General features: G+C 30.0%; 1 protein-coding gene across 1 annotated transcript in view; it reads right to left on the bottom strand.

Moving 5' to 3' along the window:
• The window catches only part of LOC106462098 (myotubularin-related protein 13-like), a 105974-nt gene that overhangs the window by 39119 nt on the left and 46162 nt on the right, over positions 1-20693 (bottom strand). The window contains exons 14-27 of the mRNA XM_022389234.1: positions 20553-20563; positions 19509-19674; positions 18689-18838; positions 17894-17962; positions 17212-17403; positions 15454-15576; positions 14118-14314; positions 12671-12834; positions 12264-12337; positions 11701-11896; positions 10133-10266; positions 8560-8735; positions 7056-7255; positions 4-170 (exon numbers count right to left, since the gene is read on the bottom strand). Of these exons, the coding sequence (XP_022244942.1) occupies positions 4-170; positions 7056-7255; positions 8560-8735; positions 10133-10266; positions 11701-11896; positions 12264-12337; positions 12671-12834; positions 14118-14314; positions 15454-15576; positions 17212-17403; positions 17894-17962; positions 18689-18838; positions 19509-19674; positions 20553-20563 (2019 nt within the window). The remainder of the gene's footprint in view (positions 1-3; positions 171-7055; positions 7256-8559; positions 8736-10132; positions 10267-11700; positions 11897-12263; positions 12338-12670; positions 12835-14117; positions 14315-15453; positions 15577-17211; positions 17404-17893; positions 17963-18688; positions 18839-19508; positions 19675-20552; positions 20564-20693) is intronic.

Consider the following 20693-nt stretch of genomic DNA (forward strand, 5'->3'; position numbering starts at 1 on the left):
GGCTTCATTCTTACTCCTAATAGTGGAACTGCTAACAGTTCCCAAACCAAGCCTCTGATAATCTTTACAATAGCTACGTTCAGTGATCTTTTCTAGAGTTTTGGAGTCCACATGTGGTGAAAAAGGAGGTCCTTGTGGGCTGCTACCAATCGAGTCCACCTCATCAAGCACTAGAATTGATTAAAAATTTAACAATAAAAAAATATAATTTTCAAAAACTACAGGTCAATAAGAACAGTATTCACACTAAAAATAAAATGGAGACACTCAATAACTTAAAACTATCATACTTAATAAATTAGCATCTTATAACTGTAACAAATTAACTGAGGTAGTTCACACTTGAAAATACTTTGGAAAAATTTAAAACTAAAAATTATGCCTTTGAAAGTATATTTAATCACAAACTATCAAACATATGGTAACCAGATTATTACAAATAAATCATTCTACACTTTGACAAACTACCTGAACGATACAAGTTTAGCAGACAAACACCACTCTGAAACTTGTCAAACATACCAGAGATTTTAACAGAGTTCAACTACTAAATATCTTACTGTAACATCGTGAGTTGACACATTATCTTAAGGCTAAGATACAACTATCACATAGTGCAGTTAGCCCTCAAGTAGCTTTGCACAAAATTCAATAAACAAACAAACCATAACTCCAAAATAGAAAGTAATACTGTACTTGATGACCTGAATTGGTTAATAATAATTCTAAAATATATGCATCAATTAAAACAAATATATATATAAAGTTTTAACCCTGTTACTGCCAGCTGGATCCAAAAGATTCATATCAAGTTTTTGTTAGTTTAAAATGACAAACAAACAAAATGTTGAGAGTATCAAAAACTAAATATGGCATACAAAACTTTGTTTATCACAAAGTATATATTCTACGAAATATGAAATTTCCCTTCTGATTCTACAAGTTGAAGTGAGTGAGAGCCAGGAACATCAACCAGCCAGTAAGTACCTACAATTTAGTTCACTTTATTAATTACTTTGTGAGAAATTATAGATGCATATATACAACTCATAGTTTGACAAAAGAAAATTCATTAAGCAGATCATACTTCCTTAGACATGGCCAAACCTAAAATAAATGTTTGTTTGCTGTTAGTGACCAACCTACTAAATATGCCACAATTTAAAAATATTTGGAGAGGCTGCCAAAAAAAAAGGACGTTTTTTTACTTTGTTTTATGGAAATAAATAGCATAAAATATGTTGAGGACAAAAAGAAGTAATGGGGACAAAGTGTCACAAAATCTGCTTCTGATGACCAGTGGACCCAAAACTACAAGTTGAAATAATAAATATTATAAATCACAATGTACTAAGTTTAAGTTCACAAAATTCTGTGTGCTTTAAGTATATAAATGAAAAATCAGACCTTTTATGCAATATTTCTCCTAAAAGTTTGATCATGAATTTCAGAAACTTTGTATGAGTTTAAAAAACTGAAAGATTTTTAGGCTGAGAATAAAAAATGCCTAAAAGTTTTCATATTTCATTCTCTTTTTGTAAATACTTACAGATGAAGTTGAGATTTGGTAAAGCTTGCTCATATTTTGTATATAAAATAAGAAGCTGAGTCTTGCCTCATTGAGAAATATTATCATGATAAGGTTTGTTAAATCAGAGCCTAAATCTTACCTGACTGAGAAATGGTGTCTGATTAGGTTTGTAAAATCAGAGCCTGAATTTTACCTGACTGAAAAATGGTGTCATAATTAGGTTTATCAATTAAGAATATTCTAAATAAATATCAAAAAGTTTATAAAGAAATATATACCACTAAATTTGATAATATACATAAAATAAAGTATTAGTAGCTCTCCCTAGGCTTAACCCTGAGTTCTCCTCAATACATCAGATTCAGAAAAATAATTACTACAGCTTGAAAAATGTAACTCAGAAAACACACAAAAAATGTAGCAGTTTGTATAATATACTATTCTAAAACTACCAACAATATTTTAGAGTTCTACTTCAATTACAGAAAAAAATTCATTTCCTACTTCCAACTATGCTCCAACCTTATTCTTTGAAAAACATTGTTTTTTATCATTTTCCAGACTTTTTAGTGCTGACTGAAGGATTAGAACTATATCTAAAAAAGATGAGAAACAACTCAAGAAATAAATGTTTTAATTTAACTCAACATTTCAGATTATGTTTTTTCAAGGGTCTTTGTGCTTCACAGACTCTGCATAACCAAAAAGAAATCAAGTCCACAAAAATATAATACTACAGCATCTCATACTTGCCAACTTTTCAAAATTCGCATGGGGAAGATTTTGCACGACTCTCAGCAAATAAAGCAATTTACAAGCACGTGAACAATTATGCTTGGTTAAGATGAAGTTGAGATTTGGTAAGGATTTTATAAGGCTTGCTCATATTTTGTTTATAAAATAAGAGGCTGAGTCTTGCCTCATTGAGAAATATTCTCTTCACCCCACTGCATGAAATAGTGCTTGACTTTAAGGGTTCTATGGCTTAAGTGGGTGAAAAGTGATACTGACAATATTATTTTTGCTAGTGACGATACCACAAGAAATAAGGAGAGCTGTGAGGAGACATGAAAAAAAACGACGACTGGCTGACGTTTACTGAAACATTTTTAATGTATGAAAAAGTTAATTATAGTTATGCAAATTGGTAGGTTTCCAGAAAAAATTGGTAAAAATGATCAATTTTTAAAACCCAATTGGGTCAAAGGTCAAAATTTGGGAAACTCCCGCCCAAATCATGAGAGTTGACAAGTATGCATCTGCTGTACATTGAAGTAAAAGCTATAGATGTATTTCTCAGAATCTTGGATTTCTATTGGTATAAAGCAATAATTCATAGGCTAAGAGTTGATACCAGGCAACAAACCAAGAAAATCAAAGACAAGCGAGCATGATTTTCCCACAAAGATTTATTGATTTTTCAACCCAGCAATGAGGTAAAAGTTTGACAGCTGGTATTAAATATTGTTTGTACCTGTAGTTAAAGAAAAATGTGAAAATTATGGTGCCACTTGCCCAAAAAAAAGAAAATAGTTGGCTTCATAATATGCTAACATGTTGCTAAGCCAACTATTAAGCACAAAGCAAGGGTAAATTGAAAACCAGAAAGAGTACAGATACTTGAGAAAGGTGAAAATAGTAGTAATCAGTATAAATAAAAAAAATATATAACACATATGTATACAGTACATACTACAATATCGACAACTACACAATATATACACACACACACACACACACACAAAAACACATACTTATACCATAGTAGCATCAACAGTAATGATTATCTTAAAAAAAATGGACCTAACTACACAAACCCACAACTACACAATATATATATATATATATATATATATATACTACTAGCATGTAGCCCATCAAAAATGACAGGGCAAGTACTACCACCCACACCCCATAGTATACCCTAACCTCACATCTCATAGCTAACTGAAATAAATAAATTTTACAAAATCAAGCTTGACCAACAAAGAGGCAGAAAAGTGCAGTCAAGGCAGCCGAACACCTACAAATTCCTTTTTGAACCAATCAAATAAAGATCATTCACAAAATGAATTCATGGTGTGTTCATAGAATAATTATTGGTAAAAATCAGTAGATTAACAATTTCTAATATATAAAAAGCCAGTGCATTTTGGGATCACTACATACCAACAATGACTTTTTAACATAGACACCAAAACTGGAATAATATTTCTTAATTTATGGTCTGCATTCATTAAAGAGGTTTGTTTTTTATTAAAAACGTTGGTGATATAGCAGAAAATAGCTTACTTCAGAAACGATTTAAGTTTCAAATTAAATCAATATTTTTACTTTCATGATACATGATTATTTAAAAAAATGGCTTAAATATGTACACACACCCAAAGAGGGGTGGGTTACCAACAGCAAACAATTTTTTAAGCCTGGCCCAAACTTTTTATCACCGTAACATGTATTATAGCTTGTACACATATAGTGTTGTTGACTTAACAAGTTCTACAATTTTGTATGCTTTACACAATGAGATATATTACATTCTACAAAACCAAATACTGATGTAAACCACTGAAACCTCTTTATAATCTTACAAGCAAAATACCTTTAACTTCAGAGGAGGGAAAAATATACTAGTAAGACTTCCTTAAAAAACGAATATAACATTTGCATGACTAACACTTTAGAAGGCCAATGTAGAGAAGCATTCTTTAGACATTTTTATTGAGATCACAATTGTCATGTTAATTTATCAAGACACAAACGTCAAATATTGTTGAAGAGACAGAAAAAAATGTGTGCATACACAATAGAAGTCCTTTTTTTATGTTAAAAAAATCTTTTGATATAAAATTATTTATTTGTAAAAAAAAGTGCTGAAACATGTTAGAAAAATCTACTACAGTTTATGAGTTGTACACAAGTAGTGTAAATTTTACGTACACAAGTAGCATATATTTTACATGAAAGCATAAATGTATGTCTACGGACTTGCATGTATAAGACACAATGATTTGTAAACATGATGAAAAATTTTTAATACATACCATACTACATAATGGTTGTGTTTTATACATGCAAATCTCCCCTAGCATAATGTGCATCCCTACACAAATATGTTCAATGGAGGTTTCATTAAGAAAACATAATATTTATTACATTTACAAAAAAAAAGAGGATCCAAAACACCTCTTGAAGTTTTTAGAAGGTACAGAAACATTTATAAAAGGGTCAATATATCTTATTGAGAAATGTTTGTGTGTGTGTATTTTATAGCAAAACCCTATCAGGCTATCCGTTGTGTCCACCGAGAGGGAATCAAACTCCAAATTTTGGCATTGTAAATCCATAAACTTACTGCTAACCCACCAGGGGACATCTTCCCCATAAATACTCACTTACACAGTCATGAAAATTAGTTTTCTTCACATCTCAGGGTGAATAAATTCCAGTGGTTTTGAGTAATATATACACAGAAAACGATATCCAACAAATATGAAACGATGATAATGAAATAACACTTGTTCACACTACTTGCCTCCCACCCCCTTATTTTGATTTTGAACCCATGCCTTTTTTTCAAATTTTTTTATTGGTCAGAATTGGGATTCTTATTTACATATAGTACATCTCACATCATTTATTGGAAAGTACCAAGAATATGGTCAACTCTCAAGTTAATACAAACAAACTTTTGACCCCTGCTGAAATGGAACAAATAAACCCCACTCATTGTTTGGTGACAGTGCAAATAAAATCATATCTATGCCTAAAATGCTAAACTACCATTAACTCTTAGAAACAATGGAATAAGATAACTAAGCCTATCATTTTTTTAACATTTATATTAAGGGTAGAAGTAAACTGCCCCCACCTCCCCAATATCACAAATGCCTCTATACCATTAGAGGAAAATCATAAAATGTTTAAAATTTTTCATTTTTCTATTTAATAAATACCTTGGACCTAAATATAACACCAAAAAGCAGTGATATTTTATAACGAAGGATGTTTTCTTCACAATTCTGCAAATAAACATCTCGGTGTGCAAGTTTCAAGACAAACGAGTCATTGACACAAGATCTAACTTACAACACAACAATCTACATTATGCAATAAATAGAACTGATATAAGTTTTATACATTACTAGTGTAGTATGCAATCATACCATGCATTTTCTACCTTATTATTTTAACACAGGTTTTCAAAATATGTCAGTTATTTAAGGGTATATGCAGTTTTTCACATAAATCATGGTCAAAAATGTTGTTAAATTACTATCACTTTAGCTACCTATTATTCTGTGTCATTCTCCTGGGGAAACACATGGTCTGCCTGTAAATCACAGATCAGGTGATGACTCAAAACTACAACTTCACTTATTTTCTAATGGGAATGACCAGTCACACAGGTAGCACTAGTGGCTCTGGGTAAGACTTGTTTAAGTAACATGAAGTTTAATTGGTCTAGAACAAAGATCTCAACCAAGACAGCTTGGATAGAAAGTAGTTTAGATTCATTGTCATATCAAGCATGCACACACCATTTTTGTGATTGAATAAAGATTGCCCACTGTATTTTAACAATCATGTCCAGTCTTGGTTGAATCTTCTGTTATTCTGTGGACCTAGCTTGTCACTTTAAAAGAACTCAGTTTGACCTGAAAATACCTCACTATCAGTATATGCTCTTAGAAGTCAGTAGCCTACAAGTAATGTTATATATATTGTAAAAGTTAAGTATGCAGTACACTTACAAATGAATACTATAACGGATGTTTCAAATTAACTTTTCCTCTCCTTCACTTGTTCTCATGATAAGGCAATATCATAACAATGAAAAGGACCAAGTGACCTGCATCATTCATCAATAAGTTTGTTGAGATGTACTGGGAATTTGTATCATTCTTTGCAAAGTTTAATAAAAGTTCACCAGAAACTTGAATCATTTTCTGCTAAGTTTGTCGATGGCTTACCAGAAACCTACGTTCTTGGATGAATTTTTTCAAGTTCTAATAGAAATGTATCCCATTCTTTAAAAAGTTTATAAAGGTTCAATACTACAAGTCATCATCATTTTGTAAAAGTTTGTTGAAGATTACTGGGAATTTAGTTTTAAGAAAATTACACCATTCTTTGATAAGACTTGCAAATTTTTCTTCAAGGGCTGTTGATATATAAGCTACATAAAATGTGTTCTATCATTATTAATTACTAGATTATTTAGTTTTTTGTCTTATAAATAAGAAATGAGATAAAAATCAGTAGTGGTAGTTATGCTAGTTATAATAAAATAGTAGTTTTCTCACTTTTCATTCAAAAAAAGCTGAAAAACCAAATCAAAGCAGAGAGAAATGCATAATGTTCTCTTTGAAATTTGCACATGAAAATGCCTAAATATTTTAATATGAAGAACATATTCATGACAAAAAACACAGCCACAACAACACTTACTTAGGTTAAAATGTGGAAGTAAACTTATTTATAAAAAAACTTATGCTAAAAAAGAATGAATATAGAACAGTACTTGATAACTCATCATCAAACATAGAAGTCGGCCTTTCTCCAGTTTCAATATCAAAGTTGGTACTCGATCCTCTACCAGGGCTTGGAAGTGTGTGGACACTTGGTGGGCCTTGAATTATATACTTTTGTTTTCTGGATGAATGTTTTGACTTGAATCCAGCTTTCATTGCTGTCCTTAACAAGGTCTTTTTGGCCAAGACTCTTTAAGATTAGATTACCAGAACTCACATTAGTCATGCATATATTATTTCCTTATTGCACACAAGTAAATATTTGAAACAGTATATTAAAGAAGTAATGAAAGCAATCAAAGATAAATTACTATGATGTATCGACTTCTAGTTAAAACACATTCTTGCAAACACCAAAACCCAGAGTAGTATGTATATATACTGCCTTGCCACAAGTGTTCATATACTCCTAATCTTGTGACATGACCAGCTAGCATGCTCTTTTATGGCTTTGTAAATATGAGTACAAAAAAGATACATCATATGAATAAATTAGTTGTGCTACAGTATGTATCAGACCTTAAAATATTTAAAAGTACCTGATTATGCAAGATAAAAAAGAACAAACTGTTGAAAATATAGAAAACTGATACATAAAATTGTCAAGATGTTTATATTCATACACAAAACTTATCACAGGGTTTCAAAACTTTTACAGTAGAATAATATTCTGAACCAGTGTGCAATTTCAGTAAGATAATGCTTCAAACAAATGTGTTGTTTCAGTAAGATAATGTTCTGAACAAATGTGTTGTTTCAGTACGATAACATTTTCAACAATGTGTTGTTTCAGTACAATAATGTTCTGAACAAATGTTTTGTTTTAATGTGATAATGCTTTGAACAAATATGTTTTTCAGTAAGATAATGCTCCAAACAAATGTGTTGTTTAGGTAAGATAATACTTTGAACAAATGTTTTGTTTTAGTATGATAATGCTTTGAACAAATATGTTTTTCAGTAAGATAATGCTCCAAACAAATGTGCTGTTTCAGTAAGATAATGTTCTGAACCAAAGTACTGTTTCCATAGGATAATGCTCCAAACAAATGTACTGTTTCTATAGGATAATGCTCTGAACCAAAGTACTGTTTCTATAGGATAATGTTCTGAACCAATATGCTATTTGTACAGGATGATGCACCTTGTCCAAAGTACACACATAATTGACATCTTACTAAAAAATCATGTCTTTGAACGGTTTTTTTCAGAAACCATATCTTAAATAGTTATAAAAGAGCCATCCAGGTATTATCAAGTGTCTTAGCTTTTGAAACAATATTGGGAAAACTACACCATACACCTGTCAAATCTGAGTTGAAAGCATGCCACAGTATGGCACCATCAGTTATTCAGTCCAAGAGAGAGGCTAAATCATTAGGGACACCTGCTCTATTACTACATTCCTTCATACTTTGGATTGAAGAGTACATAGATTAACTTAAAATAAAAAATACATATATTTTATTTTCTCAGAAAGATTAAAAGACTTACTTCAGTGTTGCATTTTTTTCCTTCTGTTTGTGAAGTGGAGTCTGAGGCATGGTTAAATTACTACTAAATGCAAAAAGATGATAAATCGTTGGTGGTGCATGTACACGGTGTATTAGCTTCCTCAACATTTCAATACTCTCTGATGTCACTTCCTCATCAAATGCTACTTTAATTAACTAAAATAAAAAAAGGTAAATAAAAACAATAAACCCTCCAAAGTTTAGAAATTAAAAAAAAAAATTATTATTTAGCTATCAAAAATTAATTTTATAATGTACACATACTGACTATATAACTGCCTTTTAGCTCAGTTTTCAGTAGGATAAATACTGCTTGGAATCATATAATAAATCTAAAGTTTAGCTAATAAATTATAAATGCTATATCTTTTTACAAGGTTCTACAATTTTAAATTTCACAAAGATTTGTCTAAGTATGTGAAGCTTAACATTTAATTTTAAAAATACATGTTGGTCAATCAGAAAAACTTTTCTATCCTCTTACAGAAAAGAAAACAAGCTACTGATATGTACATAAGCAACTGTTTGAGTCACAGCAGTTAAGCTCATTTAAAAGCATTAGAACTGTTGTTCATAAGCATGATAACCATATCAGCAGTAAAGTTCAACAGCAACAGAAAAGAATACCAATTATAGCTTCCCATCCATGTAATTAAAGACCTCCCTAAGTGCGATAAATTTCAAAAAAAAAGACCCAAAACTTTGAGCATTTTCGATTCGTTGACTATTCTTTTTCAGAAGAATAAAGTACATATACATATATCTCTCTACCTATTTTACAATAGCTGGACTGGAATTGATCCAACTATTAAAGTAAATGTTTAAATTTGACTTTCATTTGAATACAGCTTCATATCTGAAGTAATATTTACAAAATTGTAGGATATTACACATATGATTCCAATGCATGGTTCATCACTGTTTAACATTAAATGCAAAATTACTTTCATGGTTAGTTTCTCCAAAATAATTGCTGTTTTGACTTTAATAAATAAAACCATTTGTGGTTATTTTCAAAACAGCCAAAAAACATAGTGTAGTTCAAACTCAGATAATTAGCTTACTTTAATTACTTGCAAATATGTTTAACCTTAAAGATCACAGGAATAAAATATACTTTTGGCCAAAATATTTAGAAAGATTTTTCCATTGTTTTGTTACAAATACATATTACAACAAGGTTCCAGGAAATCAAAAAGGAACTAATAAAAAAAAAGCAAATTAACCTTATTATGAAAGTAGCAATAATAAATCTCATTTTCAAAGTTACTTAATCTATTATTGCCAATCTAAGGTCTGTACAATGGCCTATATAACATTACTGTCACATATACCAACTACAATTTCATATTTTTTACATAGATGAGGTCTTACTTTAAATTTTTAGCCACTGATAAGTAAATGATGATCAGTATTTATAAACATACATGTATTCTGCTTTACAAATAACCATATGCATTGTTTAGAAACAAAAAGCTTAGCAACCAGTAATAAGCAATAATGCTTTAATAATACTTTTAATGTTGTGCATTTATTTTACATAAAAAACCTACCTGGAATGTATTAGAACGAAGTTGTATGCCTTCTTGGAGAAACTGGTCCACATGAGAAAGACACTGCACGTTAACCCTCTTTTCTTTGGTCAGTGTGGCTACTGGAAAACATCGAACTACCAGTTGTTCAGATGCTGCAAAAGAATCAGACACAATATTTACAAAATGAAATAAAAAAAGTTAAGATAATATCGTAGTCTAGGAGTACTTATTCATGTTAGCAGAGTATGATCCAATCATGTGATGTCATGTCGTAACAAGGCTGATAATATAATTAAAACAATTCTTTACTGGCCCAGCTTGGACATTCTACACCTTAGACTACCTTAGATAAAAAGAACCTTATCCATGACTTTGTACATTGTAGCTAAGCTAGCCTGAAGAGCTCTGGTACTGAAGACATGTCAAAAGCTACAAATAAAGGGTATTTGATATGCACTTTTCTAATTAGGAACCCATACTGGTCCATTAAAGAATGATGTAGATTAAATTATCATCACTTTTATCATGACATAAAATCATGTTTCCTACTAAAGGATCACACTCTACCAGCTTAAATGTTCTACATCATAAGACTTGAACCTAAAATGTATTAGTAACAATACTTTTGTTTGTTTGTTTTTTTATTAGAACAAATTTTATAAGTAAATGAGGACCTACTTGCCTAGATTTAACTCAATCCTCTTTTTGCAATTCTATCAAACTACAAATACTCTTTTTTTAACCCTCAAAATCAGATAAAATATGATATTTTGAAGAGAGAGTAATTGTGCATTAGTATTTCATTTTTGAATGTTAATGTATTTAAAGAATAAAGGTATAAATTTCACTTGCAACTCAGCAGCTCTAATACACTGTAGAGAATGTTTAATCTCTATATCAGTTGTCAGTATTGTTTGAAATCTGATAATTTTGATTTTACGAAAAACATTACACAACTATTTTAGTTTATCACACATTTGTTTACAGTAGTCTATTCTTTCTCTTTGTTGTTGATCGTTTTTGTAGCACATTCTCTGCAATGCTTCATTTTCCTTACAATGATCATATTTGTGGTTATTTGATAATTCCGTGATTTTAAAGTTCTCCATTAATTAATTTATTAACTTGAAGTCGAGTATATACGTTGCTATACAGCATCAAGTAAATATAATAATTCAGTGCCATGATTTATAAATATAACAAACATATTTAATATTTTTCTATACTTTTTCACACTCAAAACAACTCGAATATCAATGGCATTTCTCATTGTCTGAAATAGTGATGTTTGATAACAAGTAAATAGTCACGTTTTAAACATTTTACTGAAACTGTAATCTCATAAGAAAAGAAAGATTTAAGTTTTCTGCAAATTACAGTATAAAATCAGTAAGAAAAATACAGAGTTTTAAATTTGTTAAATATATTTTAAAAATTCAGTTTCAGGAATTGTTTAACCCATGAATTGTCTTAACTTGACCAAAGTGATTACATGGTTTTCCTTCATGTATCCTCAAAATTATGACTTATTACATGGTTTTCCTTCATATATCCTCAAATTTATGACCTATCAACTTCATGCTTACCAAAAGGATCACACGGTGTTCCTTTAAATATTATACGGTAATTTGTTAGAAATACTGCTCCTTCTGTGGGAAGCAAACATGGTCCACCCAGAACACCACCAGTGCCATCTTCTCGTCCATCAGGAATGAGATAAACACGTAGTCCTTCCATAACAAGCTCCTCTCCTTGTAGAAGACTTGGTGCAAGAATTTTAGGCTAAATAGAAAAATATAAAAAAGATGCCTAACGTTTTTCACTATTTACATAATTTTCTATGAAATGTGCTTAGAATTTTTATTTAACCATAAAGAATACTTTGCAAAATAAACAAAAAAAATTGCATATAACTGTATAACCATTAATACTTTTTGAAAGAAAATATTTTTCTTTTTTATAGAATTTTGAATCATGCATGAAACTAACAATTTCATGACTCAAATACTGAAAAACACTTAGAACTTTGCGAAAATAATATCCAAAATCGGTTACATTCGTTAAAGGAAAGGGGAAGTTCCTTTTCAATTAGTTTGAAGTGCCATTTTGAAACTTACATCACTAGAATGAAGATTGTTTTTTTTTTTACCTTCAAGACAGGAGGCAGTCGTTTACTTTCTCTGTGGACAGCCTCAAGTGTTTCTATCTGCATGGCTACTACACCTGTGCAGCAAATAAAATTAAGTATGTACATTAGAAACTTTACTTTTGTTTAGGATGACATTGTAACGTCAAAACGTGTAAAGTCATCAACATTTTGAAGGCCATAGATAGGCCTAAATGAAATGTTTTTAACTGTGTACCAGTTTAACATTGAATATCATTTATGATTTTAGTTTCTCTACATGTTTTTAAGAGTGTGATATGCTTTTTATTCTGCCTATTTATAAAATATCTGTCTCAAACGCGATAAATATGTCAAAGTGCCTTAGTATTAGGTGATTAAATATATTTTGTGGTGAAAGTAGTTTTGTATCAGTTAAAACATATTTGTACCTGGTATCATCTGGTGCAGTGACTTGATATGTTCTTCCGTAACACCACTCTCTGTGCAAACTTTGTCCACAAACCTCGAAACAAACTTAACAACATTTGCTCCTACTTCAGATGTATCTTCTTCAAACCCACTTTCTGCATCCATACTATCACTTTCAGATAAACTAAGAAAGAAACAAGTTAATTACATAAACTTTGATAAGATAGACCAGGAAAAGTTGACTCCTAGTAGACAAAAATATTAGGTATGTATTCATAACTGTGTTGACTAATAGACCAACAATTATATAAGCAAGGTTAAAAACAACTGTTTCTTTTATTCATAAACAGCTCTTATCAAGCAAATCATATAAACACTGTTTTTTACAATTTTGAGTGAAGAAAAATTTACTTTTTGAACTTCACTAAAAACAAAAACAACACCCACCATCAGCTATTGCATTACTCTAATCGAATAATGAAATTTGACTGTCAGTCTTATAACACATCCATGACCCTAAAGTGCAGCATTAGAATGCAAACCATACACCAGATTCATAGCCTGGCACAATAACTACTCAGTAATTCCTGGCTTAGATATAATATTGAAATACAAGACATGTTTGATTATATAGAATAACAAATAACACAGCTTGATCAACTGAGAACTGAAGTTTGAAGCGACATCTGGTCTCATCAGCCCAGTTTTATAATAGGTCAAGGATAATGAATGTTATCCAAATAGGTTTCATATTCCTTTGGGTGTGGGAGACAACTTGATTACCATGCTTTCACTAACCTAACAAAGACCAATGTAAATAGATGGTTGAAATTTCAATGAAGTAATTCCCTATAACCAGTTGTGCCCCCCAAAGCTTAGGTAGAGTTTCAAGTTGAAACTGTGTTCATATTTATAATAACTAAGCATATAATCTTACTAATTTAGTTTAAAGACAGTGTAGCCATTGAATACTTTAAATTTAACAATTATACAAATACATGTCATTTAAGGATACATTTATACATATTATAAAGTATTTTATTAAAAAGTATTGAATAAATAATATATATATGAATTACTCTATAGTCTTTGTTCATAAAATGTATAAAATATCAATTTAAGTAATAATAATAATAACTCATTCACTTTTCTGTTCTGCAGGTGCATGTATATTCACTAATTAAAAATATCAGACATTCTTTATACATTTAGAATATACCAAACTTTACAAGTATGATACAATGTTTTAAATTCTGCTGAACAACTAGCACCAATGTTACTACCACACTTATACCTTTGTACAGAAAAATGAAAGTATAAATGCACTTTCTAGTACCTCTGCTTTATGTGTTTTAAGTTATATTAATAAAGAAATCTGCTAATAATAAATGATACTGATACTGTGAATATATCTATTAAAAGCTTACATTCTACATCCAAGCAGCATTAAATTAATTCTAACGATACCTATTTGTTATGTTACTGTTACTATTGCTTTCTCGCTCAACATCTACTGGAGACTTGGCGTTCTTGTTGATGTCTAATGGTACACGTAGAGACACCATTCGGTTGGCATAATGAATGGCTTGACTATACACTGTTGACTCTTCATTCGATACCATCTCTTGTTGTTGCTCTTTCGTTAAGTTTGGCCAAAGTCTCATCTTTATCAAAATGAATGCTGCTATTAAAACTTTTTTTAGCTTACACAAACAAAGCAGAATATATAAAGTATACTTATCTATGATACACATTTCTGTCTACATATAAAGAAGTAAATGCTTAAATCAATATAAATATGTTAATACTGATGTAATAATTTGCCATCAAAAACTTAAACAACTTTGATTCATTGTTTTGCCATATTTTTTTAACTGAACCACGTTTATACCAGTCATACACACTATTTCACAACTTAAGAATGGCATTCATTCATGTCAAAAAAAGAATATATTAGCATATAAAAAAAAAATGACACAATAATCTAAACTAGCAATGGATGTTGCAAAAAAAATAGAATAATTTGATTACAATTCCTAAATCCTGGTTTCATTTTCTGAATTGATTATTGTCTATGGTAACAACTAAATTGCACAAAGAAGACAGAGTTAGCAATCAATATTAGTCCTAAATTCAGTCCTAAACAAACACCTTCATTTGCAAAAAAAAACAAGTTTCAGAAACTTAAAGCTGAGAAATAATAAAGCATGCATATATATTCTTTGTATGACAAAGTGGTGTCACATTTGACATATATTTTCTGTTATCTGTTTTACTGTAGAACTGAGATGTCTGCAGTGCAAAAGAAAGTTTGCAAACACTTAAATAGTGTTTGGTAATCAAAGAATATCTCCCAGAAAGTAAGGGGCTTTGAGTTTCCCAACATTGATTGAATATTTTCATAGGTTGTTGTATCCTGTATATTTCAAATGTTTGGCAAACTGACTAGCTTTAAACAAAAATTCCATCCAAAACACATTCCAGAAAATTCAGCTCATTATAGCACAAAACATCTAACAAACAAGTTAATACTAAACAAAAACCTAAGTTAACAGAAAAAAAAACAGTATGTTGCTTAAAGCCAGCTCATTATAATACTTACCTATAAATCTTCTAGATAACATACCAATATTAGAAGCAATGAGGCTCTTCTAGCTTATATTAATCCAATTAAAACAGTTTGAAAAACCAAGAAAAAATAAATATTAGCATATTTCAAATATTATTATTATAAATGCTGATTTAAATTTCTGAAAATTTTTTTTTTCATTTTAGTCTATTTCTTATTTTGATATTCACAAACCTGTTCTGCAGCTATTTCCAAAGCACTAGGTTCCGGAGGTCTAAATGTAGTTGATTTTCTGTTGGTTATGTCATAAACAGATCGTCCTACATCCCGATTCCATATGGAATTTAAATCCTTATTCTATAATTGAGAGAGTTTCCACATTAAGGTAACATGTTGTCATAAAATCTACAAAAACTAAGAATTAAAAATTTACAAGCTGATTTTTCCAGTGCCATATTTGCATGTAAATCTGCTTATAATACATTTCTTTGTAAGGTCAAAATCTTGTAAAATCATAATTAAATTAATAATAAATTGAAAATATCATACTGTTCTTGAAAACCACTAAAATAGAAAAATGACATTTCTTAAGACACAATAACAACTCTTGTGAATTTGTATAATCCACTATGGTCATTCGCATGACATTTGCCATGACAGGAAACACCGAATTTTATTTTTTTAAGTTCAGTTCTTGGAAATACTTAAAAAAATAATTAACACAGCATTAAAGAAACTTCTAACAAGCAAATATTTATCAATGGATAAGTTCTAAGTAACAACAAATGTTTGTAGAATCCAAACTTTAAACTACTGATGGTCAATTTCAAACTTCTAGCATTTATATACAAACTAGTTTGCACTTATGTGCATTCTGAGGATTTACCTGCAAATCTGAGGTGAATAATATGTTTCATAAACAAAGAAATTCTGAATTTTCTGCTATTTAACTTCACCATATTTAGTGATATAATTTTTTTAGATGTTTGATTTTTTGACTTTTTTTTTTATAATCAGCTCAATCTGTCATTTTTTCAAGTTAATTAAGGAGAGACCTTGAAAATACTTTTGTTTTTCTTTTTGGTCAAATGAGACTCACTAGCCAAGAAGGGCCTCTCATCAAAAGTTTAGTTTTAAATTAAAGTTATTTCAAACCCCACCAGCAATTTGTTTCTGTTTATAACAGATTCCTTCACTTTTCATATGCATTTTCAAGATAATCATTGAAGATAAAAACATTTTATGACTATTCTTTCAGTCACTCTCAAAATAATTCCTAAGTAGACTGTTTGCTTGATTAAATGCTCTCTGTTGGATTTTTTGTTTTGTTTTGAATTTTATGCAAAGCTACATAAGGGCCAGTTGCACTAGTCTGCCCTAATTTAGCAGTGAAAGACTAGAAGGAAGGCAGCTAGTCATCACTACCCACCTCCAACCCTTGGGCTACTCTTTTACCAATGAATAGTGGGATTGACCATCACATTATAATGCTCCCATGGCTGAATGAGAGAGCATGTTTGGTGGGATGGGGATTCAAACCTGTGACCCTCAGATTGTGAGTGAAGCATACTAATCACCAGGCCACCTCTTTGTTGAATTAATGAAAGAATGTATTTTGACAGACATTTTAACTCCATTTTAATAGTTTTGAATTTTTTGCTAAATTGTGTATTGTTTTTTCATTACAGGATTTAAATTGCTTTGTTTCAGTAATAGCTCCAAGACTCATCCAGTAACTACAAAAATTAAATCCTTATTTAAAGCAGTAAATAATTGATGAAGTAAAAATCATTTTTTTTAATATAAATAAGAAATGTGAATATTAAACATCTAAAAAAGGGTGTTTCTTATAACTCTCTTTTTGGTTTTTGATAAAAACTTCACAAAAACAAAATTCAACATAACTGCACAGAAAAAAAAAGAATTATGCAATCATTTCAATATATTAAAAAAATGGGCCCAAGTGTTAATGAAAACACAAATGAAACTTACTTCATGAGGACTAACAGGAGAAAGTGGAAGCTCTTTATCAGAATGAGAATTATTTTTCTGTGGGAGATACAAAGCCTTAATATCTCGCTGAACATCTTGATAAAAAGCTGCCTCCCAAAATTGCTGGTTGACCCAGACTGGATGTTCTTGAATGCATGTGTATGCAAACTGAATCACACCAGTGCACAATTTCTATACAAAAGATTTTTAAATTCATAAAAATTAACATGACTAGAAGAATAAAAATTTAAACATTTTATACAACTGATCACAACAAAAACTTGAGATATAATTTGATAATAAATTTTCTAAATATTAAATATAAACTATGTCAAAAAGTAAACACAGTTTATATACTCACAAATAATTAGCATTTGAATAGTTTCATCTTAAGAGTTTGATTTCTAATTTAGCAGTGACAGACTAGAGGGAAAACTACCCATCACCAACTTTTGGACTAATCTTTGAACATCACATTATAATGCTCCCATTGCTGAAAGCTCGAGCATGTTCAGTGTGACAGGGAATCAAACCTGCGAACCTAACCACAGGTTTTCATCTTACAGCCAAAATAAAAGAAATTCAAATAACATATAAGTTCACTCTACCATCAAAAATAGCTTTTCTATTCATCTCTTACTTCAAAAATTAACAAAACCAAAAAAAGAAGCATCAAACATACCCTACAAAATGCCATGGAAAGTGGAAGAATTGATGCTGCAACTCCATGTTCATCCATACTGGAATCATCCTATTGAAGAAATATAGTATTATTCAAAGAAGTTACAGTAAAGCTGAAGTAAGTTTACAAAGTTATACATAACACTGAACCTGAATACATACGTGGTTGTGGCAACAGCAACTATAGTTTTGATGAAACACCGATGATATGTTCTAACTCGCTCATCTGAATGTACTCACACTTATCTAACAGTTATTTCTGAATTCTTTAAAATGTTGGCAAAATACATAAACTGGAGGCTTAATCAGATAATGTGCATATTATGCCTTATTAAAACTTTTATTTCATTTTATACAAAACTATGTAATAAGTATAAAAATCAAGAACGTAATCTTTTCAGTTGGCTACAGGTCAAAATAAGATTTATTTTCAGGCAATTCTGAGTTACTTATGCGAGCAGTATGACTTACAATGCTAGTCAACAAAATACAATAGTCAATGTAGTGCTAAGTAAAGGAAAAACATGCAAATGAAATGGATTTGAACTTTCGATTTACATTTACTCAGTAACCTTATACTTTAGCTTTAATGTAAATTTTCATACCTAATTGTTTTGCAATAAAAAATTATATGCCTTATTTGTTGACAAAAATGGCACCCAAAATATAACTTTAAAACAACTTTTTTAAAAATGCACCAAACAAACATCCAGTTTCAGAAAAATAACCAATTACTGTTTCTAGTATTCAAGATAAATTTGCTTTAAGTAAGAACAATGGATAAGGGGCATTTTACCTGCAAAGCACAGTTCATAAGACGTACAACTAGATCAAACTGTTGATGTTCTAACATGGCCTTGTTCCCAGTTACGTGCTGTGCTAGCTCCTGAGTCAAAGCTAAACGAGCAGTTTTGTTCTTAAGAGCTCTTAATACAGCAGGGAATGTCTGAAAATTACAAAAGATTAACAAAAAAATCTGAAAAAAGCATGAATAAGAACAACGACAAAAATTAATTATTAATTACGTCAGTTAAAACAAAATTATTTTATGTGATATATATATAAAAAAAAAAGATAGTGAAGTCATTTATTATTATTAAGAATTCTATTAATTTTAGTTAAATTTACGTGATACAAAGTTGCCAACAAATTAAAAAGTAAATATGGTTGATAATTTTCTTTATTTGTACAAAGAGACTGACTGGATCAGGTTGATCACTAGCAAGGTATACTTTAACCAATATGCTGTGTCAAACTTTCAAAAATACACAGTATTATGCTTCACATTTAAATAAATATATATATATGAATTTTCCAAAGTGCAATGATTCTATTTATAGTGGCATATATTTTGTTGTTGTTGGTAAAGTTTGTTAGTATGAGCTACGTCTATTTTTCATGGAAAAACAGCATTATGTTAATTTTCTAATGACAAAAGAAGACATCATTACTTATAAACATTAAGATTTTACTTTTCTATAGCTAATTTTTATGAAAGGAATAATTACAAAAGTTAAGGTTTTCCCTTTCAATACTTAGTTTTTGGGAAAGTAATAATTCCAGGAAAATGGGACATGCTTCAATAATACTTATTGTTACAAGACACCCAAACTTACCTTTCTAGCATCTGAAATCTTGTTTTCAAAAATGCAATTTATACAGTTTCGTAAAACTTCTAAGCGTCGCGCACTATTTGTTATAACAGCCTTTCCTTCTTGAAGGGAGGAGATGGAAATGCCCATTGGTACTATTCTTGGCTGTTGGGGGCGAATTGCTTGTAGCCTTTGAGTAATAAAAAATGAAAGTTATAAGTAACAAAAGTAAATGGAAATTCTTCATACCAATCCATCAAAAGTATTTTTCTCCTTGATATGGTTTCAATACAAAACTTCAAGTTCGTGGGAAGCAACAAAAAACATCTGACAGTGCTCTAAGTATTTCCTTATCTTGTAATTTGACTGTCTATGAAAGCATTACATATAATGACAAACTTTCTTTTAAAAGATGATTGACAAAATCCAGTTGCTTTTAACTTTGTATTTGCATAATCCAGTGTATCAGAACCTGACTTTTATTATAATGTATTCCCCCAAAAAAAAAACAATTACTGTTATCTAAAACTTTTAACTTCATGGTCTCTATTTTTTTCCTTTCAAGTATTTTGGGTCCACAATACTGTAAAAATTGTTTAGTCAAATGTTTTAAAATCTAAAAATCCTATCACCAGTAATGTGTAAAAAATACATAGACTGGTGATGATACAGAAACATGTTTTCAAGCAGAATTGTTTCATGCAAATTGGAAAGGAATTTAGAATCTAAAAACATTAAAAAAGGAAGAAAAAAGGTACTTAATATAACAATGTATACTTAAAGTATTTTTAATATGAATTTATACATTACATTTCAGTACTTTTTTATTTTATACTTATTATATTTTTGACAATTATTTGCATGAAAAAATTGTCTTGTGCACATCTGTGTATTGCTTCCAATGTATGTAATTTTTACATATCAATGATGATGGAATTTGTAGATTTTAAAACATTTGATTAAATATATTTACAATTATTATATTTTTAAACCCTTAAGAGCATAAGTAATATTTCAACCAGTATGTGTCAACCATATTCACTACCAATGAGATGTTTTACTCAATACAGAGCAGTCACCTAAGACACAACAAGCATAGTAATGATAGGAAACACTAATTACATAAGTTATTTGTTATGGGGTAAATGTTTTTTCTAATTTGAACAATAGTGTGGTTGAAATTATGTTATACACACTTCTTGAAAAAAC

Source organism: Limulus polyphemus, unplaced genomic scaffold (assembly GCF_000517525.1).
Source record: "Limulus polyphemus unplaced genomic scaffold, Limulus_polyphemus-2.1.2 Scaffold1092, whole genome shotgun sequence".
In the NCBI taxonomy this organism is placed as follows: Eukaryota; Metazoa; Arthropoda; class Merostomata; order Xiphosura; family Limulidae; genus Limulus; species Limulus polyphemus.